Source organism: Vigna umbellata, chromosome 11, assembly GCF_029865625.1.
Source record: "Vigna umbellata cultivar VRB3 chromosome 11, Vumbellata_1.0, whole genome shotgun sequence".
Lineage (NCBI taxonomy): Eukaryota > Viridiplantae > Streptophyta > Magnoliopsida > Fabales > Fabaceae > Vigna > Vigna umbellata.
The window spans coordinates 27,125,670-27,153,595 of record NC_142175.1 but is presented as its reverse complement, the minus strand read 5'-3'; the positions used below and the strand labels follow the sequence as shown (position 1 = coordinate 27,153,595).

General features: G+C 32.5%; 4 protein-coding genes across 7 annotated transcripts; 3 read left to right on the top strand and 1 right to left on the bottom strand.

Moving 5' to 3' along the window:
• The first annotated feature begins 253 nt into the window (after window positions 1-253).
• ADNT1 (adenine nucleotide transporter 1) lies at window positions 254-5,240 on the top strand. Its single transcript, XM_088102240.1, has 8 exons — window positions 254-674; window positions 1,344-1,392; window positions 2,022-2,185; window positions 2,458-2,495; window positions 2,949-3,061; window positions 3,586-3,699; window positions 3,820-4,164; window positions 4,862-5,240. The coding sequence occupies exons 1-8, from the start codon at window positions 514-516 to the stop codon at window positions 4,943-4,945; spliced, it is 1,068 nt and encodes a 355-aa protein (XP_087958366.1). The 5' UTR covers window positions 254-513; the 3' UTR covers window positions 4,946-5,240.
• A 4,534-nt stretch (window positions 5,241-9,774) lies between these two features.
• LOC124827138 (protein SUPPRESSOR OF PHYA-105 1-like) lies at window positions 9,775-15,925 on the top strand. 4 transcript variants are annotated; one of them, XM_047300169.2, is made up of 8 exons: window positions 9,775-9,890; window positions 10,315-11,752; window positions 12,157-12,314; window positions 12,642-13,485; window positions 13,880-14,026; window positions 14,451-14,768; window positions 14,867-14,926; window positions 15,426-15,925. In XM_047300169.2, the coding sequence occupies exons 2-8, from the start codon at window positions 10,373-10,375 to the stop codon at window positions 15,618-15,620; spliced, it is 3,102 nt and encodes a 1,033-aa protein (XP_047156125.2). In that variant the 5' UTR covers window positions 9,775-9,890; window positions 10,315-10,372; the 3' UTR covers window positions 15,621-15,925. The 4 variants fall into 4 exon arrangements, with proteins under 4 accessions (XP_047156125.2, XP_087958030.1, XP_087958029.1 ...); XM_088101904.1 differs by lacking the exon at window positions 9,775-9,890 and adding an exon at window positions 9,912-10,016; XM_088101903.1 differs by lacking the exon at window positions 9,775-9,890 and adding an exon at window positions 9,961-10,186.
• Window positions 15,926-18,404: 2,479 nt separating this feature from the next.
• LOC124840190 (protein SUPPRESSOR OF PHYA-105 1-like) lies at window positions 18,405-23,838 on the top strand. Its single transcript, XM_088102160.1, has 6 exons — window positions 18,405-18,802; window positions 20,942-21,764; window positions 21,918-22,064; window positions 22,255-22,572; window positions 22,655-22,714; window positions 22,903-23,838. The coding sequence occupies exons 1-6, from the start codon at window positions 18,474-18,476 to the stop codon at window positions 23,083-23,085; spliced, it is 1,860 nt and encodes a 619-aa protein (XP_087958286.1). The 5' UTR covers window positions 18,405-18,473; the 3' UTR covers window positions 23,086-23,838.
• On the bottom strand, window positions 23,279-27,717 carry LOC124840193 (uncharacterized). The gene is made up of 3 exons (XM_088102159.1): window positions 27,262-27,717; window positions 25,243-27,166; window positions 23,279-24,356 (listed from the first exon to the last, which is right to left on the bottom strand). Exons 2-3 carry the CDS (start codon window positions 27,137-27,139, stop codon window positions 24,211-24,213), a joined length of 2,043 nt encoding a protein of 680 aa, XP_087958285.1. The 5' UTR covers window positions 27,140-27,166; window positions 27,262-27,717; the 3' UTR covers window positions 23,279-24,210.
• Window positions 27,718-27,926: the final 209 nt, after the last annotated feature.

Genomic DNA, 27,926 nt, shown 5'->3' with positions numbered 1-27,926 from the left:
AATATTAAAACTAGAAAAAGATAATATAAAAATTAGAATTGATATTGTTTAATTATAACTTAATTTTTCAACTAAAAATATTTAAAATTAATTACTAACAATTGTTGAAATGTACTTAAAACTAATACTAAAAAAAACAATATTTATTAAAAATAACATATTTTCATTTTTATTTGATAAATCTCACCTTACAGCTTGGAACATAGGTTATAAAGAGTGATGCAATAGAGCAAAAGGTGTATATATAGAACGGTGTCGTAACGGCGTGACTCTTCCCTCGTTGCTGTGTTGTAGTAGTTGTTGGCATTGGTGTGTGAGCTCACTCTTCTCTCTTCGAAGCTCCCGCAGCCACCACACCACTCACTGTTAGCGAGCGAGCGAGTAATGATCGCTTCGCCGCGATAATCGCCGGAACAATTTGCCGTTTCCCTGCTGAGATCTCTCACTCTTCGACGATTCCGATACGTCGATTTTGTTCCGGGTAGGTTAGGTTATATAATAGTTTTTCCATTTATGGCTTCGGAGAATGTGAAGACTGGGGATTCCGCCGTCACCACCATCGTCAACCTCGCCGAGGAAGCCAAGCTCGCCCGAGAAGGCGTAGTCAAGGCTCCCAACTACGCGCTCGCCAGCATCTGCAAGTCACTTGTCGCGGGTGGCGTCGCCGGAGGAGTGTCAGTTCCGTTTCTCATTTCCTATTTTATTTTTTGATTAACATTTTAGTTATGAATAATATGTTATGAGAATATGTATGTATAATTGGTTGATTTGAAGTTTTTTGTGTGGCTTGGATCAACAGCGAAGGGGCCTTTTAATATGTCTCGTTTGGGGGTTAATTTCGTGTGGGTTTATTAATCTGGCTTTTGTGTCTGGTGAAGTGGATTGAGTGTAGGATCCGTTTAATATAAAAGATGCTATTGATTTTGGAAGTCAATGGGTGTGGTTTTGGTCATGTTTGCTAGGATTGGATCACTTGCGATTAGTGAAAATCACTCAGAGTGTTGGGGTTTTGGAATAAGGTTTAGTTTGTTGTGCATGTGTGCCATTTATCGTGGAAGTCACTTGCGATTAGTGAAAATCACTCACAGTGTTGGGGTTTTGGAATAAGGTTTAGTTTGTTGTGCATGTGTGCCATTTATCGTGGAAGTCACTGCAAAATCTTTGTTCCCTATACTTTGACTGTCATGCCAATTTCGTTTTAATTTCCGTGAGTTGAAATATAGTTACAATCACAACGCCCCATAGCCCAATTTTCCTGGCTAATATTTCTTGACAATCGTTTGGAAAACTGTTTTGGTGATATTTAAGATTTAACCGAACCAATTTTTTTTTTGTCTGTGCAGGTCACGTACTGCAGTTGCTCCTCTGGAACGGTTGAAAATTTTGCTACAGGTTAGTTTGTTTAGGTGTTTATTCCTACATGAATATAGCTATTATGTCTGTTGAATTTATGTGGGGAGAGAGATTTAGAGGAAGGTATTACAGAATGTTTTGGAAAAAATTTAGAGAATGGGAACGCTTTATCATTCAAGAGAATATTCAGGACAGAAGTTCTGCACACACAGAGAGTCGGACTCTGTTCTGTTGAACTTCTTCATTAGCATTCATAGGAAGAAAATAAAAAGCAAAATAAATCAAACTTCTTTTATAGGTAAAATCAACTTATTTACCAAAGCTATTGGCCTAGTTAAATAAGAGAGCCTTCTATAAAAGTTGAAGTACATAATTTGATTTTAACTAATGGGAGAAGTTTGATTCGTTTTACTTTTTTATTTTCTTCTCTTATTGCTTATGAATATGTTTATCCAGGGAGGGCATAGTGGAGACTATTCCCTGTGATTATGTAACATGAGATGAGATGCACGAACATAATAATTCCTGTGTACAACAATTGTCAGTATTTTCATCCATTTATTCTTGCTTGCTTATACCGGGATCAAAAGTATGTTGTATCTTGCCTTGCTTGTTTGCATACATCCTACTTTCTACATATGACATGTCTCTGGGTTTGCCATATGCAGGTCCAGAACCCTCATAACATTAAATACAATGGAACTATACAAGGTCTAAAATATATATGGAGAACTGAAGGTCTCCGTGGACTTTTCAAAGGGAATGGTACTAACTGTGCTCGAATAGTCCCTAACTCTGCTGTGAAGTTCTTCAGTTATGAGCAAGCTTCTAAGTATGTTTTTCTTCTATACTAAATATTGTGTGGATTGTTTTATTATTTTTTTTTAGGTTTTCATTCCAGGGTACTATTATACCAAATACTAATCATCTTTTGGAAAATTTGCTTCTGCAGTTTTCTCTTAACATGTTCCATTTCCTGCATGGCTTGTTTAAATAGGGTCACTCCAGTGGCTAAAATTCTCTTTTTATTATTTCAGTGCATCCCACTTCATATTTTATAAACTTGTCCCGTTTTTCTCTGACTCTCCCTTCCTATTATGACAGAGGTATACTGTACATGTATCAGCAGCAAACTGGAAATGGTATGTTCATGTTTACAATTTTTTATTGACATAATTTGTGTTTGGTTGGGATAATATTTTTTTAAAATAGATAAAGGGCAAGTATAGATTTGACTGAAATGGATGATTTGGATTATGAAGCTCTTCTTTCTGGAAAACTTTTCCTTTTGAGTTTATTATTCCTGTACTATGAGATTCCCCCGGTATATTAGTAACTCATTTAATTACTTTTAGAGTTTAGACTTTCTCTCTGCATAAATCATCATCTTGATGAAAATGCCTGGCCATTGAGGCAAAATGTGGAATTATGAATCCCTTTTAATAACTTTGATTTAAAAAAATATCTCCCCTCAATAACTCAACCACTTATTGCAATGCAGGTTGAAACAAGTTCTTGATCTTGTTTTGAATTGACAACTTTTAGAGTTAAAACCCTTTTGGTTATTTAATCATTTTCTCTTGTGCCTTGTGCAGAGGATGCTCAACTGACTCCTGTTTTACGTCTTGGAGCTGGAGCTTGTGCTGGAATAATTGCTATGTCTGCAACTTATCCAATGGACATGGTCCGTGGTCGTATTACTGTGCAGGTATGTTCTCCATTTTTATTTTGGTAGAACCACTAAAAGTACAACTGGAAACAAGACTCTGTCTTGTAAATCTTTATTGCTTTATTTCCATCTCTGCACCTACCAATGTAATAGGCATTGAAATGGCTTAGATGTTACAACATATTTTCCCCAGAGGTTGTTAGAGAGAACCTCACTCTCCACAATAATCCTGAACTTTTCCTTCTCTTACTCCCAAAAACTCCCCCTGCTCACCTCTCAATAAGACTATTCATAATTGTCTGTTACAGTTATGTAATTACAACTATACTAACTACCTTCTCTTTTCCTTCTTTTGTAAACTGTATCAAACCTATCATATTTTTACATTTACCAAATGTTTGTTTTCTTGTTGGAAGCTAAAGTGGTGGCTGGAAGTGTAGAATAATGCATCTTATAATAGTTGTAAAATTAAATGGAGAATAAAATTATGTTATTTGTATCGATGCTTTTGTAGTCTTCATGATTTATAGAAATTCATAAAGTTTATTGCCTTGTATTTGCAGACTGAGGCATCCCCATATCAGTACAGAGGAATGTTTCATGCTTTGTCTACTGTGCTCAGGGAAGAAGGTCCCCGTGCTTTATATAAGGGCTGGCTTCCTTCAGTTATTGGAGTTGTGAGTAATATTTTCAAATTATCTTTTTTCTTTACAAAGATGAAGATTATGTTTTTAATTTTGCAAAGAATATAACCTTCTTGGGTGCTTCTGACAGAATTAATACTCTCTTTTCTCCAGATTCCTTATGTAGGTCTCAACTTTGCTGTGTACGAGTCTCTAAAAGATTGGTTAGTTAAATCCAACGCATTTGGTCTTGCTGATAATTCGGAGTTGGGTGTGACAACACGCTTGGCTTGTGGTGCTGCTGCTGGAACTGTTGGACAAACTGTTGCTTACCCTCTTGACGTTATTCGTAGAAGAATGCAGATGGTTGGTTGGAACCATGCTGCTTCTGTTCTAACTGGTGATGGAAGAGTCAAAGTCCCGCTTGAATACACTGGAATGATTGATGCATTCAGGAAAACTGTGCAGCATGAAGGATTTGGTGCATTATACAAGGGTCTTGTGCCCAACTCTGTAAAGGTCTGTGTCTCATCTGATGCTTGTGATCTATTCTATAATGATTGTGTTGTAGAGTGTAGAATTTTTTCTTGTCAGAAAAGGAAGGCTTGCATTTTCTACCATCACTTTAGAATCTAGAGTGATATTACTGTTGTCACCAGAAAGGCATAAATTTGCAGGACACCTTATCACATGGATTATTCGTGTAGGATTCCCTCAATCATACTCTGCTGTCATTAACCTCTGATAAGAGCAGTAAACATAATAAGCTGGCTTGATTATAACAAAAACCAACATTTCAACTCCCATTGCCTATGGTTGAGCTTTAGCCAAATACTGAACTATTGATACGGTACAGTAATTGGTCAGTTCCGGATTAACTTACAAAGATAACTGCAGACATATGCACACTACCTAGATTTGTGGGATTGTTTATAAATCTTTGGCGATGTGCCGTAGTTTGAATATTTTGGGTTGCTGTTGAATTTCTTTTATTGTTTTCAAGAACCATGCAGAGAGTAGATAATTCCACTTGTTTAGTTTTTTTGTTCGGCAATTCCATTTGTTTAGTGACATTACTGGATGTTCCTTTCATGCTTGGCGTTTTAATTATTCTCATTTCCCTTTCACACAAATGTCAAGTAAACTCACCCGAAAATTATTGTTTAATGGCTTTGCTTTGTTTATAGCATTCTTTAACTCGTACGATGTTTTGCAGGTGGTCCCATCGATAGCTCTCGCTTTTGTGACATACGAGATGGTGAAGGACATTTTAGGAGTTGAGATCAGAATATCAGACTGAAGTTTGATAACCACATGAAATAAATCTGTTCAACTGGTGTGGTTTTTCATTGAATTTTTTTCGTAGGCAAGGGGATGCTGAGATGGTAAGCTAAAGTTATTTTCTTTATTTTCCTCTCGAAGGATGAGTTTAGAAACTCTTAGAACTAGGATTCATAAATTTATTCCCTTGTTCTATTTGTTTTCGTTCGATTTGTCCATAATAAGTGTTGTGGAAAAAACAATGCAAGGACATAACTTGGTCTTTCTGCACTGGTTGAGAAAGCATTTTTCTTAGTGGATTTTGCATCAACTAATATTTTTCTGCCCCTCCCTACCCTCTCCTATATACGTTTTGAATGATTATGTGACAACGTTTGCTGCCGCGTGCTGAGAAAGTAGGACTTGTTCACCATATTTACTCTTCTTTGGGAGTCCCACAGAAACAGGAGGGTTGGACGACCAACATCTTATTAATATTTTTAGCCATTGAAGTGTAACGAACATCTTATCTGCCTGTTCATTGATTCATTGTTAACTGAAACTATTCAACATTTTAAAGAAGCTAGAACATCAACGCAATGGAGCGTTTTACAAACATTTTTTATTAATAACTAGGTAATAGGGACACATGGTCAATTCCAATTGTCAGTTTTTAAATTCCGATGGCACTATATATTTCGTAACTTAATTCTTGATTTACTTTTAACTGTTGAATTAGGTTAATCTAAAAGTTTAAATTTATATTTTGAAATACAATTTGTACTTTCAAATTGAAAATTTCAAAATAAAAATTTATATTCTCAAATTTAAAATTTGTTTTTCAAATTGTGTAATCCAAAATGTGAATTTCAAGATTTGGATTGATTTACTTGTAATATTTAGCAAAAATGATTATGTACTAACAAAAATGTTCATTTACTTCAAAGTTGTATTGATGATTTTGTTCGACAAAAATGAATGATCAATTTTGAAATGAAATGTCAAATAAAGTTTATATGTTGATTAATATAGATGAAATTCTTGATACTATGAAATATCACTCAACAACAAATGAATTATTTAAAGGAGATTGTAGTGAAATATTTACAACAAATGAATTCTTGTATACATTCATCCTTCTTCAATCATTTTGCAGGCTGATTGCAGTGCAATACAAGTTCCTTTAGACACATAGTTACAATCAATCCTCTTCTATAATGTAATATGATTTGTTTATATATACCCAAAGTCATTACAAGAACAAGTGACAATTAAATTCATTATAATTAATAACTTGTCATAAAATGATGCTACTTTGTTTTACCTAGTCATTTGACCTAGGTATGAATATGACACATTATACCACCCGAAGTATTCATTCACACAACCATTTTAGGTCCATAAGTAGGTGGTATGCAAGACACTGCATTCCAAATAGGATGTTGATCCCCCTTCCATTGCACATGAAGTCAAGGGATGGTCTACATGTACTTGTATTGATGCAAGACATGATCCAACAGATGGAGACTTCTGTAAGTTTCTAGGAAAATGTATCAAGAGAACATTGAGATCCATTTAAATGGTTTTTACTATGATGTTCTTTTTATGACCTTCAAATGACTGCACTATGGCTCCAACCATCAATTGGAACCATATTTCTCCTCCTCATATAAATGGGTTAAAATTATTGAGACCGCTACTAAACAAAGTTATTTGCAATATAATATAGAACAAATCTAAGGAATATAAATGGTTAAATTACTTACATGTTGGTGAGTGCATGTAAACCAAAGGAATGTAAATGCTTAAATTACGAACATTTATAAGAGGACTTTTAATACTATTGAATTTGCAAGTTTAGAGCATTTTTAGAGTTATTTGAAAGAAGATAGTTCCTGCTTGCATAGTTCTTATCTTGAATTATAAGATCAAGTCACAATTTCACTCAACACTCACTTTAAAGCTTTTTCAAGTGACAAAATCTTCCATGAATCCCTAAGTTTCTTTCTTCCACATTCTTTTCTCTCTCTTTTGTAACAAATTGTAAACGTTCTTCCTACTTCAACTATTATTCACCTTTTTATCTTTATATGTATCTTCATGATCTTTTACTCTTAGAAACAAATTTTCACACTAGAATAATGTAAAAGAAAAAGAGAAACTTAAAACGGAGAGTTAAACTATATTTCAATCTTTTCAAAAGTTTTTTTCAAAGCATCACTTATATTAAGTAATCAAACGATTTTTATGATATATAATTTATCAATAAATTTTTGAAATACTTTTTCATATATGTTCTTTTTCTTTAGTTAACCCAATAAACAATATAACATATTAGGAAGAGATTACTTGGTACTTTTATATTGGTTCGTCTGATAATGCAAATTACATTTAGTTTTTTTTTATCAACTAGTCAAGTTTCATTTGGGTAAACTACTAATGTAAAACACAAATGAGTATTCTTTCCAATTGAATCCACTTCTGCATAACCTCATATAAGTATTCTTTTGAATCAAATCCACTTCTAGTTAACCCCATTAAGTATTCTTTAATACTTAACCACTCTTACGTAAAAAGTTTAAGCATTCTTTAAGACTTTAGCTACTCTTGGCTAATCCATTCAAGTATTGTTTCAATAACAAGTCACTCATGAATGATTTAACACAAGTATTCTTTAAACATCAAGTCTCTCTTTACTCAAAACAAAGTAAATGTATTTGTGGTCAACAAATCACATGTTTAACTCATTAGAAAAAGATTGTATCTTTTAGTGTTTAGTAGGTTAAACACTTATTACTAATTTGCTAAAATGAACAAACAAGCAATATTTTTTGTAAAGCTATTTAGGCTGGGAAATATTTTGTCAATAATTAAACATTTTTTCATTTTGAATACTTATACTCTCTTTCTTGGAAGATGACTTTACATAAGCTTAGAAGAAAAATGTTGCTGTAAAATTATAGATTTTTTACCGTCCATTCTAAAGTTGACAAAGCAAATGACAAAGAATTGGTGAAGCAAAGTAGTTTTAATATGAGTTAAAAAATTCATATAAAAGTTTTAACATAAATCTTCTTGATTAAATATAGGAAAAAAACATTTTGTATAATATAAAATAAGCATACAGATATATATAAAATGCAATATTTATATAAAAATTATATGCGTATCATCTACACATATAATAAATGTTTATCTATACGTGGGTATCATCTAAGCATATAAATGTTTATCAAATGTAAAAACAAACTGAAGAGTGTTATATCATCTCTCAAACAAAATATATGCATGTTTTATTATTTGTTTGGAACTTGCTTCATACAAAGGAAGTATTACTATATTTTATGCTTTCTTGTTTTTAGCATGTAATTAAAACTATGCGCGTCAAACTTTTCTTTTACATTTCATAAATTAAACTTGTATTCAATGGCAAGTTTCTAAGGGTTCTTGTTATATCATCTTCCTTGTATTGTATTGTTTTGTTCACATTCCTTTGTCTCTTATATCCATAGGTTCTAAAGAGCAACCATACAATAAAAGGTAAAGGTAAGAGGTTAAGTGTCTTGAGCAATGAAACTAATAATTCATGTACTTTTAAATCTTTTCACCTATTAACTCCCATAAGGAATTATGAAAATATAAGAGATGATAACAAATGAAACTAACTTTAGTTTTAGTAAAGTTTTGATTAATAACAAACACTAAACTTAGTTTAATATTATTTTAGGTTTTCGTTTTCATATTATTTGCATTTTTTATTATTTTTCAAAGGAATGATAATCAAATCATTATTAAACAATAATTTAACATGTAAAATACTATTTTCTCTTCTACACAACACGAGAGACAGGTTCTTTATGTGCATAGTCCCAACACAAGCCACATATATGCAACTCAAAGAATATCAGTGGCACGTGTAAAGTAGATTTACCAAACTACTGTAAACCTCTTTAACTTTTTTAATGTTAATACTAACATTCATTACAAATACTTGAATACTGCCACTTGCAACCGCTGACACTTAGAATCATGCATAGCGTCGTGTCATCTTAGTAACCACCGAACATGTTTTTCTCCAAAATTAATAATTTAATTTTAAAAATATTTAAATCATTTAATACAAAATATAACACAAATATTTTTCTCTTTATAAAAACAGGATTATATTATATTATATATATTTTTTATTTGATTATAAATTATTGTATAAATTTATTAATTTTTATAAAAATGATTTTAAAAATCATGTTGATTATAAATTTTAATTAAATACTAACACAAAATCGTTCAGGTCTTTCAATTTATGTTTGTTGTTAAATTGAGTTCAGCTTAGATTTTAGCTACAAATCTTAATTTATACTGAATAGAGTAATAAATATCATATTACTTTTATTATTGGAAAAAAGCTTAAGAAACAAGTCAAGTTTCTACAAATTATAACAGGAAGTAAAATAAAAAATGAAACTACTATGATTATATTTAAGACCATAGAAATATCTTAACTTTAAACTTATCTTTCTTTAATGTAAATAAAGTTTCAAATAGGATGAAATTCTAAACCACTAGGCTCTACAGTAATGAAAAGACTAATCTTTGATCACATAAGAAAAAAAAAAGTTTAAAAAAAACATTAGATAGTTGACGTAGTCACTTGGACCACCTTAATAAAAATATAAAAAAACATCAATTGATAAAAAAAAATATTGATTTATACTTCATTTAAATTTGTGTAGCTGGCGGCGGCAACATGATATCGTGGCAGTACTTTTGGCCTCAGACGTGGACAGTCCTATATGCTCCGAATCTAATTAATGAAAAGAAAAAACTACTAAATTGTGTCCATAATAATTATAATAAATATCTAACCCAAAAACAACCTAAGTTTTTCTCTCAATTCATGTATTTATTGGTTTCATTGTACTAGTTGTTTGTCAGTTTTGTACCAAGATATTTCTTTTCTGAGAGGAACTCTTGTTAACTGTGAGGTAACCATCTAAATCATTCTCTTTATCAGTTTATTTTATCCATTGGTCTCTGATATCTCTTTCTATCATGCTGCTTACAACTTGTTCTTTCATTGGTGTTTTCATTTGTTCTTTCTGCACACAATCGTAACTCTCTATATTTCATGTTAGCTAAATGGTTAACTTTATATTTTGTCATCTGACACAAAAATTATATCTCTGGTTATAACAAATTGAACAGCTTCAGTACATGCATGCTCATGTCCCCTTTGGAAATTTTGACATCTATTTGTATCGGCTGACCGTAATGAGTCTAAGTATTGTATTACTACAACTGTGTCTAGGTTTTCAGTTTCTATTTTCATAGTTTCTCATTGTAATTATGTTGAAGTTTGTTCTCTGAACTATTTTTTGTGATCTCACTGTTCTAAATCTTCTGGTGCAGTTCTTTCAAATTAATGGAAGGAACTGCATTTGGATGTGCATGAGTTTTGCTAGAAGACATGAGTACTGCAAATGGTGGGACAGGGACTGGGACTGGGACTGGGACTGACGAGCACAAGAGAAAAACTAATGATTCTTTTCTTAAGAATGGGGGTCAGCAAAACATGTCAAGGTCACCTAGATTGTGCACACCTATTAAGAAGGAATTGTCTGAAAATTTGCCAAATGACAATGTGATTGGTAATCAGGACAATGGTATGAATAGGTATGTAATTTCCTTCGCTGGATCTGGACTTCCTAGTACTAGTTTGTGTTCTGGTTTAGATTCTGAACACATTGTTGAAAAGTTGTCTGCTGCTATTAGGAATTATAAGAGCAAGAACCCGGATTTAGTTACTCTCCCACATAATTCAATACAGACAAGGAATCAATTGACGGTTGAGTCTAAGTATAATGACATAAATAGAGAAGTTGTTTCCAAGGTTGAAGAACAGATACCATTCAGATTAAGTAAGGTACTTAAGGGAAAGGATTTTGAAGTTTGGGACCTGAAGCCTTTGTCTGGTAATATTGTAAATCAGATTATAATCTCAAACAATGCACATCTTATTAGCAGTATGACCCAGAGTACTTCATCTGCATATAATTATCCTCAGTTGATTGTAAAGCAAACAAGGAAGGGAAAGGAGGTTATTTGTGAAGATTTAAAAGACAAAAGCTTCGGCATTGTAGGAGGACACAAGAATCTGGAGGATGAGAAATCTTTTGCAGCCAAGTTTCAATCTGATACACTGAGGAGATCAAATGTTGATGATGATGATAATAAGCCTTTAGTGGAAGAAACTGTAGTGTCTGGTAGCAATGAAATAAACTTAAGAGAGTGGCTGAAATCTGAATGTCATAACATGAAGAAATTAAGAAAAATTCATATATTCAAGCAGGTATTGGAATTGGTTGATTTTGCACACTCCCAAGGACTTGTCTTGCTAGACTTTTGCCCATCTTGTTTCATTTTATTGTCTTCAAGTAAGATTAAGTACATTGGTTCATATGGTCAAGAACGGTTAGGCAATGAATTCATGACCTGTAATGTGACTAGGAAAAGGCCTCTGGAACAGAATACCTGTGCTTGCCAAAGTTCAAGTACAAAGCAGCAAAAGCTGTTTGAAGAGACAGGATCTTCTGGGCAGTCACATCAATGCTCCTTTACTCATGGCTTCAGGACAATAGTGAATCAAACTGACTCTGACACAGTCAGATCCTTGGAATCAAGGAGTAAAGATATTTCTAATTGTCAACATACGTTTACCAAACAAAATCAGTTTATGTCTGCTAGCATTCCATTACAAGAGAAGTGGTATTGTAGTCCAGAAATGCTGAATGATGGAGTCTGCACCTTGTCATCTAATATTTATAGCCTTGGAATTCTTCTTTTTGAAGTAAGAAAATATTGTCTCACACATTGATACCTTTCATAAAGCTTTATCATATATTATTTTTATTGATAGGAAGCCAAATGATTGTGTTGGATTTCAATAATGAAACTAACCATAGGGTTTCAATATGCTTCATTATTTTTTTTTTCTGAACATGTTCATGAAAATGATGAGATTTTGGTTGCTGCAACCAGCAAGAAATTAATTCCAAACAAAACATCTGTTTGACATGCAGTACCAAACCTTTAGAATTGACATTGAAACATGAGTTATGGAGGATTGAACTTTCTGGATTAGAGTTATATATGTTGATCATTTTAAGTATTTAAGTTGCTATTAATCATATTCAAACATTAACCGTTTAAATATGTTAATCTTTTTAACATTTATGTGGATGGTATTCTCAGTTGCTGTGCACTATTGAGTCAAGGGAGGCACATTCAACTGCGATGTTGGAGTTATGTCATAGAATCTTACCACCTAAATTTCTAGCAGAAAATCCAAAGGAAGCTGGCATTTGTCTTTGGCTTCTGCATCCTGAACCATCCTCTCGTCCTAATGCTAGGTGATGTAAAATGCTCTCTTTCTTATGTTTGTCAATACCTTTCTGCCTCATTTGAATTTGTATAATTTTTCTTACTCAAGAATGTATTCTGAAAGTGTCATCTTTCAATGGCTTCATGATGGATGATGATAGTAGTGAGATACTGATATTGAGAGGAACTTAGGACATCATTTGTTACATGGCCACTGATATAAATGAGTGGTGCTAACTACACAAACTCTATATGACTGTCTCAATCAATCATACAGATAAAAGAATATTTATATAGATGTTGAAGAAGCTTCTATTTATATTATAATTTTTTAATTCTTCTCTTATGTACAACAGGATCATTTTAGAATCTGAGTTTATACGAGAATCAGAGGAATCAAGCTCTATAGAAGATGTTGGAATATCTGATGATGAGGCTGAAACAGATAAATTACTACATTTTCTAACTTCACTCAAAGAAGAAAAGATGATACAGGCTTCCAAGTTGGAAGAACATCTAAATTTGTTGAATGAAGATATTCAGGAGGTAGAAAGAAGATATTCATTTGGTACAGATTCAGTATTTCCTTTGGCACAAATGAAAAATTCAGAAGTGAGTGAGAGAAATTTGCATTTTCAAGATTCTTCTAGTTCAGACATCAGTAGATCCATTCAAAGGTCATTTGGTGATGAAGAAAGATTTATGGCTAACATAAGTCAGCTAGAGAATTCTTACTTTTCTACAAGAATCCGAGTCCTGCCAAAAGATGCTTCATCTATTCCAAGCAATGATAAAAATCTGATGGAAAATAGATGGAGATTGCCTCAAGGAGAGCATGCAAATAAGGAGCCTAGAAGAATAAATACTTCTGTTGGTTGTCTAGGATCCTTCTTTGAAGGTTTATGCAAGTTTGCTCGTTACAGCAAGTTTGAAGAGCGTGGCAGATTAAGAAATAGAGATCTGCTTAGTTCTTCCAATGTAATGTGTGCTTTAAGTTTTGACCGTGATGAAGATTACATGGCAGCAGGAGGAGTTTCAAAGAAAATCAAGATTTTTGACCTCAATGCTATTTCAAGTGATTCTGTTGACATTCAGTACCCATTGGTTGAGATGACAAATAAATCAAAGCTTAGCTGTGTGTGTTGGAACACCAATATTAGAAATCATCTGGCATCTACTGACTATGATGGTGTTGTTCAGGTGTGTATACCTTGCATCATTAGAACTATAATCGATGAAATGGTTTAATATGTTTTAGTCTATGCAAATATAACAAAATTTTCTTAGTCCACACACAATTAGACATGTCATGTTAGTTGGTTTCAGATGCAGACATTATCAACTTAACATGAATAATGATAGGTACCTCTTTAAAAACTTTTACAATTTGTGAAGACTTGAAACTAACATTTTGTTAGTGGTATTAAAACAAAATTATGATATTTCCAAGGACTAAAATTACTGAAACACTGATGAAAACCAAATTTGTGTTGTCTCCTTTCATTCATACTAACCAAACTTTTATTGCCTTTGCATTTGACTGTTTCTTAGGTTTCATTGACATTAATAACATAATTTGTATGGATGAATTCAGATGTGGGATGCAGACACTGGTCAGCCATTGTCCCAATATATGGAGCACCAAAAGAGAGCTTGGTCTGTTCATTTTTCTCTGTCAGACCCAAAAATGTTTGCTAGTGGAAGTGATGACTGCTCTGTCAAACTGTGGAATATCAGCGAGGCATGCTTTCTTTTATGCATTTAATAGTAACAATTTAGTTTTGTTCCAAAAATATGCTGTTTTAGAAATCCAAGATAGCATTTGTAATACTTGTACCCTTATTTATATCCACTAAAGCATTAAATTTTACTAAAATGCTACATTAAATTGGGATATTCTAGTCTACAGATGTAATGGTTAATGTTTTCTTAAAGGCCGTGAACTAGGTTACACAATTATAGTTTTGGAATGTAGGGAGTAATGCATTGGTATTTATATTATTTGAAGTTGAATAGTAGAATATTTTTCATGTTGTTTTTCCTCTTCCCTAGAAAATAAAAAGAATGATATGAAGAGAAACATAACTATGTGATAGAAAATATGCTTTTGAATGCTATTGCTTCATACTGCATACTAATTGTCTGATATGCTATTGTTTGTGCAGAAAAATTCTCTGGGAACCATCTGGAACCCTGCCAATATATGCTGTGTTCAGTTCTCTTCTTACTCAACAAATCTTTTATTTTTTGGATCAGCTGATTACAAGGTTTATGGTTATGATCTTCGTCACACTAGGATTCCGTGGTGCACATTAGCTGGTCATGGCAAAGCTGTTAGTTATGTAAAATTTATAGATGCTGAAGCAGTTGTCTCTGCTTCCACTGACAACTCCTTGAAGCTTTGGGACCTGAAGAAAACCAGCTCTTCTGGTTTGTCATCTGATTCTTGTGTCTTAAATTATAAAGGTCATAGTAATGAAAAGGTTGGTCTCTCAACATATTTTACCACACTCTTCTGTATTCTTTTATTTGTTCTTCTAATCTGTTTATCTTTCATCATTATCATCTTCTTCTTCTGCAGAATTTTGTGGGATTATCTGTTTTGGATGGATACATTGCATGTGGTTCAGAATCTAATGAGGTATGGTTTTTCTTTTTTCATATCCTTGAATTTGCAATATGGAATGGAATAATAGTCTGAGTTCACCCTTGGATGCCGATTGTCATGAAGCCGGCAAAATATTCCAAAATCTGCACTATATGTGGGAAAAGAAATTAGTTGAATTTTCTTATCTCTTTTGGGTTACTTTATGCTTATTTAGGAGCCTGATCATGGAATGAAGTTGTGTATAGGCTAATGTTTACATAGATTTGTTATTGCTTTCATCATATACGTATGTATGATTAGTTTTGCTTTTGTTCTTTTATGAATTGTCTTACTGATCTTGAAAAAAATCAAGCTTTGTTATCACAAGTCCTAATACAGATTAAAATATTATATCTTCTGGATCACCGAGCATAATTCTTTATACCTTGTGAAAGATGCTTGGTATATAGGTCAGGAATTTAATATAAGGGTTAAATACATCCTTAAACTTTGATATAAATTGTAATTCATTTTAAACATTTCTACCTTTCAGGTGTACTGTTATCACAAATCACTGCCAGTGCCAATTGCTTCTCACAAATTTGAGTCAATTGATCCTATTTCTGGTCATCTAAATAGTGGTGATAATAGTGGACAGTTTGTTTCTAGTGTTTGCTGGAGAAACAAATCTAACATGCTTGTTGCGGCCAACTCAGTTGGAATTGTGAAACTGTTGCAGATGGTCTGACAGAAAAGATAAAATATTAAGTTGAGATACTGAACCTGGAAAGCTTTCATTTCTTGACTGCATAATTTGTTTAGTATCCTTCAAAAGATTAAGTTTGTGTTTTATTTGAGATAAAATCTCATGCTTCAATGATTAAAAGGGTATAAAGCTTAAAAGGGGTCTTGATTTGTCATTGCTTCTGAACCAAAATTAGGTGAACAAGAAATGTATATAGCATGTAGTAATGACTGAAGCACTGGTGAAGCTGGAGCTTGCAACTTTTGTTTCAAATATCAGTATCACATGGGACTAGAGGTTTTCTTTGATCCTTTACTTCTGTATATAGCACACCTTCCAATAGATATCGATTAACTTCCAAATCACTTTTAATTTATCAGAAAAAAAGTACATTTTATGACCTATGCTTTGGTCTTAATTGCAAAACCTATCTGTGGTTTATACAGTGGTTCAATTAGGAATGTTACACCTTTAAAAATTGTGCAAAGTTGCATGTTTTTTTTTTTCATTGGTCTCTACCTCTACATGTCACAACTTTTTTATCACATGAAAAAGAGTAAAATATTTTTCTATAATATTTTTGGCTTTCTAACTACTTTAATTGAAAACAGTTCCCAAACTCTAAACTCCAAATAATTGCTAGCCAAAGATCGGAAGTCGTAGCTCTGATTCTCTTTCCTGAAAAAGACAGAGTGATCCAGTTTAGCAAGGGTGAATAATAAAATTGGTATATACTTTAAAATATGAAAATAGTATAATTTTAATAAATAGTTTAAAGAGAAAAAAATATATTTAACTTAAAAAATAATTTTTAATAGTTTACTTTTAGAATAAAGTCTCATTAATAATGAGTACTAAAAGTTTTTTAAGTCTCCACGATATTAATTTGTAGTACCTAATTATATTTCTACTTATAGAATTTAAACATATATTTTTCTTTTGTTAAATGTGTTTTTAACTTTTAAATTTAGATGCAAAGTGAGAGTTTGTCCATATTTCAAACAAAGATATATTTTAGTCTCAAACTTTAAAAATAAATTAATATAATTTTTTAATTCAATTATGCAAACTTTATTTTTACTTTTTTACGTGTTAAATAGTATTTTAGGCCGATTTGAACATAATTTATCGCGTTTCATCTAAAATGTCAATTTAAAACTTATTTAATACATAAAAATAAAAATATTATATTCATTAAATTTTTTTTAAGTTGGGAAACAAAATATATAAAAGTTTAGAATAATAACGAATTTTAATTTCACATCAAAGTTTAAAAACGAAAAATATATTTAACCATTCTAGTATAAAAATTTTGGAACAAAAGTTTTTGAAATATTAAAAAAAAAATCACCATCAAGCTTCTATTTTGGAAATAAAAGATGAAAGGGAACATAATAACAAGAAAAAGAATAACATTAGGTATAGAAGCAGGGATAAGTTTCATTATTTTATTTGTAATCCAAAATAAAAATTAATATTTATTCGATATTGTTTTGGTTGAAATTATTCGAGGGTCGGTCATCCTTGCCCAGCTCTCTTTTGATCATCCAATCCTCTCTGATGGGTTGTTGACCTAGAAGACAATCTGACGCTCAAGTCAGATATCTTTCATAAAGAGGTCTATATTTTATTATAATAGATTAAGATAGAAAAGCCTGGACATTATATTTATAGGGCTTATGGAAATCAAGCTCATTAATTCATATTGAATATGAAAATAATGTCGAATATTCATTTGATACGACAATCAAACCATTAATATTTAATAATATACATGCTAACTGCCCATAAATAAGACAAACACACTCATATTCCTCTTATTTTGTTCATCTAAGCTTCAAACACCTTACCCAATCCATTAGCTTAAGCAAACATCAATAACCAAAACAATCCTATTTATATATTTTACCATATTGTTTTTAATTTTATTATCTAAAATTTTAAATTATCAATATTCTACCTTTTCATTATATCAAATTACTAATAATTTGATATGATCAATTTTGATCACTAAAATTTATTTTTCTACTCTCCTATTATAGATAATCTTATAAAGCTTATTTTTCTTTTTTTTTTCTTTACCATAAATTTTAACATAAAGTCTAATATACATCAATCATATTACAACTATTTTATTAAAAGCATTTTAACACCAAAATTAACAATTTGGTGTAAGTTTTAAAAAAAATTATATCTTAACATAAATTATTAAGATAAATTAGACTAAACTCTAGACTCTAAATATGTATGAAATTGTGGGAAATTGACACCATTTAACCATCATAAGTAATATATTTCTACTGCATCTCCGTATTAAAGTTATATCAAAATAACATTACTTATATCAAAATGTAACTTTTTTAAAACTCACATCATGTTAGTAATTTTAGTTTTAAATTATTCCAAATTGGTAAAATAAAATAAAATCAGACAACTTTTCTCATTTTTTACAGTCATATAATTTTGGAAACATTTTTCAAAGTTAAACATCCTGCTAAAGTTGTCCTTAGTAAATCAATCACTTTTAATTCACAAAGCACAATGAAAAAGCATAATCTTAATTGGACCTACCACTTTTAACATTTACCTTTGGTTTGATTAAAAAATTATTAACAATTGTGGACAGAAACAACACACGAAGCTAAGCAATTTTTCTGCTTAGATATTAAGCAATATCTACACATGGCAAAAAAAAGTGCACACATAGACACAAAAATGTCTTATTGTATATAATAAAAGAAATCCACGTTATGGTAAACTTTATCTCTATTTATTGTTTCATATGATTCATTATTTTTCAATACGCATTCACTCAAAGTCTTCCTCTTCTCCTATTTCTCTCTCTAAACCAACACAATGTGGAAGTTACTGCACCTCAACCAACTCTTCCACCCCACATCAACCTCCGCCACCAATCCCCTTGCCGTCGCGGTCACCGCCGCTTCCTTCGCCCTCCTCCTCCTCGCTCTCTCTGTCCTCTCTGCCCTTCTTTACTGTCTCCGCAGACGCAAAACCTTCTCTACTGACCCCACCGTCAACCTCTTTCACTGCGATGCCGCCGCCGCCGCCTGTCGGAAAGCGAGGAACACCATGGACTCGCCGGAGCTCCAGCCCCTGCTCGCGGGAAAGGCCTGGATGGCGGTGGTGGACGACGAAGAACAGCAACTCTGCTCGACGAGGAGAGGGTTATTATTATTATTTACAATTCTTATGAAAGAAAAATTACCGTTGACATTTTTTTTAAATTACTATCATCAACCTTTTAATAAAACATTAATTTAGGTTATATTAATAATTTTAAATAAAATAGTAATATGTAAAATTATATGGGGTAGTAAAATATAGGCTTAATACCCTATTTTGTCTCCAGTTTCGCTCGACAATGTGAAATTAGTCCATCCTTTAAAACGTGCGTCAATTACGTCCCTACTTAATAAAATTTATATCAATAAAATCTCTTCCGTTAAATACAAACGGCGTTAATTATTTTTCTTTCTCTTCTATTAAAGTCGTTTGTACGGATTTGACCCACGTTTTAAAGGATGGACTAATTTGACATTGTCAAGCGAAACTGGAGACAAAATAGGGTATTAAGCCTAAAATATATTAAGGTTTTCAAAATATTGTAACTTAAAAATGATTTTAGTAATGTCTGTTTTATATTTTGTTTGTATAATTTATTTTATCTTGTCCATAAATAATTTAGAACTGAACATTTTATTTTTGGTTAAAGGGCTAAATTTTGGTTTTGTTTTGGCAAATTATTTAATTCCTTTAGAAATAGGAATTACAGTTTTTTAAAATTTATTTAATGATAAATACATAACATTAATTTTAAAGATATCGTTTTTAGAAATAGATATAGATGAGTATTATCTTAAATACACCCGCCATTTTTAAAATTAATAATTATATGAATTAAAAGGATAAAACTGAAAGTATTTTTTTTATTATGAATTATTATTTAAATTTAAAAAGGTAAAATTAGAAAAACAAAATAAAATACTAAAATAATATATCTTCTTTACATATAATTATAAATAAAAGTAGAATATTTTTTATAAACACATCAAAATTACTGATTTTGAAAGGACTTTGTTTTTCATGTCTACTTCATCTTTTAATCTCTTTATATAATATTTTATATAGAAAATAATTATAATAAAATTAAATTAAATATAAATTTAGAAAAGTATTGAAATACTCTTTTTTTTTCTTTCAATTTATATGCGTACGTGGAGGCGGAGACTGAATATACTATAGTGAAAAAGTTTAGTCTACTTTTTTTTTATCTAAAGGCCCTCTATACAATTAAATTAAGAAGAACTTGATTGCTAAATTAAAAAAAAAACGTGTAAATTTATTCCTACAAACCAAAAAACATTGATGCTGCCTTTTATTCATGTTTAAAAAAATAACAAATTTAGATCATTATTTTAAGTGGATATAAAATTATAGATCTTAATTATGTTATGTTTGATAATAAAAAAATTATTAAAAACATCTGTTTCTAAAAATATATTTTTATCCTTATGAAAGACAATCTTGATTAAAGAGACTAGTCGTTCTTTTCTCTTATATTCAAGGTTTCAAATAATTTTTTATCCGAAATAAAAAAATAAAAATTCAATATATTTTAGTAAAACTGAATAAGGAAATTTTATTTTATTTATCCTAAAAATAAATTGTTTACTTTTGGTAATTTATTTATGAAAATGTATCCAAGTTGGTACTTTGTCTTTCATAAAGAAAATTATTTTTTGTTATTTATTTATGAAAGTAAGGACTATGTAATATGTCATGAATAATGATGTATTAAATCCTAAAATTTATATGAAAAAATTCCATATGCAAACACATCCTTATATTCTCAACTCTCCCGTAAAAATAATTGGGTAAGAAACTTGACTAAAAATCTTTTCTGAAAAAAAAAAAATCTTAATAATGCTATTTATAAGTAAAAACATATTTCCCTAACCTTAGATTTTTTGAAAAATTAAAACTTTTACTTCTGTAAATCACCCTGTAGTGATTTTATTCAGATCCATAAAAACTTGGTCAAGTATCTGTGTTGCATGAGACTTTGGAAACAGATTACTGATCACTGCATGTTTTATTAGTTTCATTACCTCTGTTAAGGACTTGAAAGTGCTATTAGCAGCTTAGAACTTCTTGGCTCTATGCAAATGAAAATACCTGATAAGAAAAACAACACATATTTTCTTTCCTTGATATGTTTAAATAATGACATAATTGTTGATAAAACGTTGAAGGGGCATCGTGTTTGTTCTATAATTTTGTAATTTTCCTTTTGTGTATAACAGGAAGATTACAGAATCTGAACTTGTATGCGAACCAGAGGAAGAAAATTCTGAAAATGATGATGCTGGAGTATCTGATAATGAAGCTGAAACAGATATTTTACAACATTTTCTAATTTCACTCAGAGAAGAAAAGAAGAAACAGGCAGCCAAGTTGGAAGAAGTGCTGACTTTCTTGAATGAAGATATTAAGGAGGTAGAAAGAAGCTACTCACTTGGGACAGATTCAGTATTTCCTTTGGCACCAATGAAAAATCCTGAAGTGAAAGGAAACGATGCACACTCTCAAGATTCTTCCAATTCAGACATCAGTATAATGATTCGAAGGTCATTTGTGGATGAAGAAAGATTAATGAGTAATATAAATGAGCTAGAGAGTTCATACTTTGCGGCAAGATCCCAAGTTCTGCCCAAAGAGGCTTCATCTGTTTCAAGCAATGTGATGGAAAGTGAATGGAGGCATGTAGAGAATGTTGATAAGGAGCCAAGAAGAATTCAGAGTTCTGTTGCTTCTCTAGAATCCTTCTGTGAAGGTTTATGCAAGTTTGCTCGTTACAGCAAGTTTGAAGAGTGTGGCAGATTAGGAAATAGTTCTGGAAATATAATGTGTGGTTTAAGTTTTGACCGTGATGAAGATTACATTGCAGCAGGAGGAATTTCAAGGAAAATCAAGATTTTTGAGCTCAGTAGTGCTATTTCAGGTGATTCTGATGACATCCAGTACCCAGTAGTTGAGATGTCAAATGAATCAAAGATTAGTAGTGTGTGCTGGAACACTTGCATACAAAATCATCTGGCATCTGCTGACTATGATGGCGAGATTAAGGTGTGTAATTCTTGAAACAATAATGCTACAGTTGATGAAAGAAAATCAATGTTAGTGATGTCCTTTTCATTCATACTTATGCTATCATTGTTTTTGCTGTTTTCACTCCTTGACATTTGACATTACTGATATAACATGCATGGATGAACTCAGATGTGGGATGCAGGCACTGGTCAGCTTTTATCTCAATACATAGAGCACGAAGAGAGAGCTTGGTCTGTTCACATTTCTCCGTCTGACCCAAAAATGTTTGCTAGTGGAAGTGATGACTGTTCTGTCAAAGTTTGGAATATCAATGAGGTATGGTTTTTTTTATGCATTTCAATAACAAACCATTACTATTACACTCCGTGAGTTTTTCAACTTCTTTCCCTGGAACATAAAACAAGATTAATGTGAAAAGAAACAAGAATATGGGATAGAAAGACAGGATGAATGCTTGTGCTTCACAGTGTGTAATAATGGTCTAAACTTTTTTTTTTGCTTGTAGAGAAATTCTGTGGAAACTATCAGTATGGATGCCAATATATGCTGTGTTCAGTTCTCTCCTCCATCAACAAATCTTTTATTTTTTGGGTCATCTGATCACAAGGTTTATGGTTATGATCTTCGTCATACTAGAATCCCTTGGTGCTCATTAGCTGGTCATAGGAAATCTGTGAGCTATGTAAAATTTATAGATGCTGGAGCGGTTGTCACAGCTTCCACTGACAACTCTTTGAAGCTTTGGGACCTGAAGAAAGCCAGTTCTTCTGCTTTGTCTTCTGATGCTTGTGTCTTAACCTTTAAAGGACATAGAAATGAAAAGGTTGATTTCTTTCCACATTTTACCATACTTTTTGTCTTCTTTGACATTTTGTAATTTGTTTGTTGTTCAAATTCTTCTCCAGAATTTCGTGGGATTGTCTGTTTCGGGTGGTTACATTGCATGTGGTTCAGAATCTAATGAGGTATAATTTTGATTAATGAGTCATTCAATTCATTCTTGCAATTAAGACAGTTAAAAAGGTGAGGTGATTCATATCTACACCATCCTAATGAAAATATGAGACTTTGCTTTTTCTTAATAATTTTTTCCAGCAAATGTGAGATTACCAAGATACAAATTCTAATTCATTTTAAACATGTATCCCTTCAGGTATACTGTTATCACAAATCACTTCCAGTGCCAATTGCTACTCATGAATTTGAGCCAATTGATCCCATTTCTGGTGATCCAGATAATAGACAGTTTGTTTCTAGTGTTTGCTGGAGAAAGAAGTCTAACATGCTTGTAGCCGCCAACTCAGTTGGAATTATTAAACTATTTCAGATGGTCTGACAGAAAGAACATATCTGGTTGACACTGAGATGAACTCTCAGACTAGTTTTTGGTTCAGGTTTCAATGATTAATGGGGAATAATTTGCTTCTGAGCAAAAGTGTGTTTATTTTTCATGCTTTGATCATTTTCCGGAGCTAGTTTTCTACAAAATGATAGGAGGATAACTTTTGTAAAATCTGATACAAAAGAGCTGAACCAAAATTGAATATAGCATGTACAAATTTAGGAATTTGAACTGTAGCACTGGTGCAGCTGGAGCATGCAAGTCTCTCTCTCAAATATCAGTATCACACATGACTAGAGGTTTCCTCTGATTCATTACATCTGTATATAGCACCCTCCAAATGCAAAGCAGAAGTTTTTCCTTCAGAAACTTCGCATCAATGGCATCCGTAATTCACAAATCAACAATCTAGGGCCACCAAACAGACCTGAAAATTTGATTGAACTTGAGTCTTAGACAAAAATGTTGTTGTACAGCATAACTTCTTGCTCCTACTCATCCAAGCTCCTGAGACTGCAGTCTGTTAAGCAAGTGAGGGACATATTACTAAAGCAGATCTGGATGCAGCGCAGAGATACATACTTGTTACTTTAACTTCCAAATCACTTTTAGTTTATCAGAAAACTACAGGATGTGATCTATGCTGTGCATTACTATTTTGCTTGCAGAAACTAAGTGTGGTTGTAATAATGGTTCAAATGTTAATTTTACACCGTCAGTGAAAATTGTGCAAAAGTTAAGGCAGAACTACTGAAACCTTTTATACATCATGTTTTAGTTTTCTGTTATATGTTCAAAAGATGCTTCCAGTACCAGTTTGCTATATTTGAGTCACCAGGTTCTATTTCCACCCAGTTACTAAGGATAAGGAAAAGGTGGAAAAAATGTTTTCATGCATTAATGAGACATTTTGCTGTGGCATGAATACAAGGAGTCAGTCACATAACGTCTTGCTGCTGTTCCTATCCTTTTTCACAAACTACTCATGTCAAGAATACATTAATTTAATCTACTTAAGTTAATTATGTGAATCCATCCTTGCAAATGAGAAGAGTCTTGAGTTTATAAGTATCTGCTTGGTGTCTGAAGTAAGACTAAAATGTGAATCCATTCTGTGATCTAAGAAAGCTCAGAGTCTGAGACATGACCAGAAGATACTCTTCTCATTGCCCTTGGACTTGATATATTGTTCTCTGATGTAATTCTCATACTTCTTGCACGAGGGGACATTTGTGGAGGTCTTGCTGATCTCCATTTCGATGTGCCTACATTAAAAAACACATCAAGTTCAGAAACAATTTGCAATTATATAAAAGTGAAGCTCCTCTTCCTTAACACCCCCTCTTTGTCCTGTTGAAGACAGGTTTATGTTTGAGAAATGTTTTCAATACATAGGAAGTAGGATTCCCATCATTTACTTCTGTTTGATTTTCTTCCTACCTTTTAGTTCTAAAAACTGTTTTCTAAAAATAATTTCACATTTTCAACAAAGAATTTCTCACTCCAAATTTATTTTGTTTAGATATTTTCCAAGAGTACTTGAAAAGAATTCACATCTTATTCAACCTCTCTCCCAAGTTCGCACTCTCTACCACTTGTGTGATCAAACTTGTTTAGTTGCAGTTTCAAAATGAAAAACCAAACTCACCCTTAATTTGTATTTCAGTTTCTTAATAAACTTTATTGAAAAGTGTGCCATAGCAGTAGTCCTCTTTTGTACTATAAAAAAATTGGTAAAATGAGGACAATTAGAGTCATGTAATGACAGTTTGTGAAAGTGGATTTTTGGGCTTTCAAAGTTCTTGGTACTCGTTCTGACACGAAAATTTCTATATGCAACTCAATTACAACATTTCTAAATCGTTCTGACATGAAAATTTTCTCAAACAATGTACATATGTTAGAAATAATAATCTATTATGGCTAGAATACTTCTGAAATTTCCTTGGTTTCTTCCAAATAAGCAGGTATTTTTGTATCCTTAGCGTGCAGGAGTATGCAACTTTTGATTAATGAAAAAGAAATTCACAAACTTTCCATAACAGCAGAAAACATTGTTGATAATGGCAGGAAGTTTAATTAGCTCCTTAAAATCATCAACTGTCGTATTTTATAATTGCATGAATAACAGCAAAAGGTTCAGAAGGTAACCTGGTTGTTTGATGAGCTTCAAATCAAGAGATTTCCTGGGCATAATAATTTTTCTGTTCATAATATCATTTCCAAGCAAAGACTTCCTTTCAGCTGTGGATGGAAACGGTTCATCCCCTGAGGTAACAAGTTCATCACCACAGGCTGAAGCATCACTTCCAGACTCAGAATTATCCTTACAGCATGAAGTTATTTTTTCTCGTTCTATAACTTGATAGGAAAACATTTGAAATGGGATTATTGATACTGGTGCTGGTTCAGAACTTCCCCAAGAAGGATACTTCTTCAGAAGCAGTGACTCTATATCACAATAATCTATTGGTGGCACTGGTTGTTCTGGCTGACTACTATAACCAGGATTCATAATAAGAAATCTTTTTATATGACGAAGAACTCTACATATGGTAGAAAAGCTTGGACGTTGATGTGGATCAATATGCCAACATCTCTTTGTCAAGTTAATGACATATTTGGGTGAATTGAGTGGGAAAAGTGGCCTCTCTCCTGCCCTTATGTTTCTGCTCATTTTCTCCCCTTGGAGATGACTATCTTCAAAAGGGACTTTGCCAGTTAGAAGCTCAAAGCAAACCATTCCAAAACTGTACACATCAGATTTCTCTGTGTACTTGGAGTTTGGTGTGCCTCCTGAGTTTTCCTGCTCAAGTACTTCAGGAGAGTACCAGATGAATGGGGGAGTTCCATTCTGATTTGTGTTCCCTTTCTGATTCAAATCCTTGACAGAAGTTAGTCCAAATCCAGTTACCTTGGCATGCAAGTAACCCTCTGGGGATGCACCTCTAGGCTTAACAAGAATGCTTGAAGGGTTTAGTTCTCCATGATATACTTTTTTTGAATGCAAATACTCCATTCCCCTGGAAATCTGAAGCATGATATCAACTGCTACATGAAGCAAGAACGGTATTCGCCTTCTTGGACCGTGAATCTCTTTGATGTGGGTGGAAAGGGTTTTGCTCATGAGTTCCATTAGCAAAAAGCATTCTTTCTTCTCCTCATCGGTAAAACCACCGTGGCAGTCCATTATATTTGGATGGGAAAGAGATAAAAGTTCTATGATCTCAGGTTGCAAAGCTTCAATGTCCCCAGTAAAATGTCTTATCACAAAGCTTTCACCTAACCATGAAATCTCCTTGTACTGACTCGCATTCCCCATTCTTCTCCTCACCTGAAAGTCCTTAGACCCAACTAATATTGAGCTTGGAAGGAGCCTCCCTGCTACTGATTCTGCTATTTCCAAATTTCTCAGAAGCAAATCTATCAATTTCTTCTCATACTTTGTCACACCTTCCACTTTCTTTTCTAGGAGTTTGTTGTAAAGAAACCATCTATCTTCCTTCCAAACACTATCATAACGGTTGCATAAGTCCTGAGTGACGAGGTACTGCTTCCCAAATTTCCACTGGAAAAGCTTCATGTCTCTATACTCTTTCTTGTATTTGTTAGAGTTTATGTACTTCTTCCTTTGCATCTCCTCTTGATCCAACCCTGATGTTTCTCCTGCAGACTCTATGGCTTCAATTACTACTGGCATGCAACAAAGCAGATTGTGTATATGAAACTCAACACAATCAGTGTTGTGGCATAAGGTAATGGCTTTCGCCCACCAGTCCTTTGTTTCCATGCATTGCCTAATGTAAGTTTCACCTTCTCTGAAAATTTTATGGATCTCTCTCAGGGGTTGCTCTAAAATCTTCCACTTCACATTCTTCTCTTCAAATTGCAAGTTCTGTGTAATCTCATCTGCAATACACTCATAGGCAGAATTGAACACATCAAAAAGCAGAGAACATTGCCTCTGATTTATTTGAATGTTCTCCCGGAATACCATCACAGATTTCAAAGCCCCCAGTGCCTCCCCAATTTGCCTAAATTGTTCCATAACTCTGGTTTTGATCTAAAATAAACCCTGAAAAGAAAGAGGAGAGACGAATTTGAAATATGAATTCAATTCATTCAAGTCAGAAACCAATGTAATTCATCAATGAGTTTTTAGATTCTAACCAGATAAGAACGGTGGAGAGCAATACAAAATGAAAACAAAGAAGGAGATTGAGATCACAAGCTCCTTCTCGAGTAAAGCTTATGCAGATTCAAGCACCATCAAAATTGTACATAAACTAAAGCAGAATTCTTTCCTTTCAAGATTTGATTAAAAAGAAAATAGAAACAAAAAATGAATTATGCGTTTTCTATGCAAGAGGTGATGCCACCAACTTTCCTAGAGAATCAAACAATCTTGGCATAAGAATGAAAATTGTAAGGAAGCAAAACCTAAAAGTGAAAAATGAAAAAAATTGGTAAAATGTTTAAGTTTGTAATATTAACCATGAGTTATGGTACAAGATTAGAATGTTGATGAGCTTGAGCTTGACCTCTCAAACATTGATTGTGATAGATTATGTGGGGTGACAGTATTCCTTGCGAGTTTAAAGGATCTGTCTGGTTTGTTTGAAATGACCGATTCTTTCTTTCAACCATGCCAACATCCAAATGACAAATCAACCTAAAGCTTCGATCTTAGCCATGCAAGTAGTAGTGGATCTGTTTAGAGTGCCTCAACACATATTGATTTTTACATTGTCTAAAAAATTATATGAACTGTTGTAAACTGAGGATGATGGAAGTAAATTTATAGGAAAAAGAAAACGAGATAAAAAACAATGTGT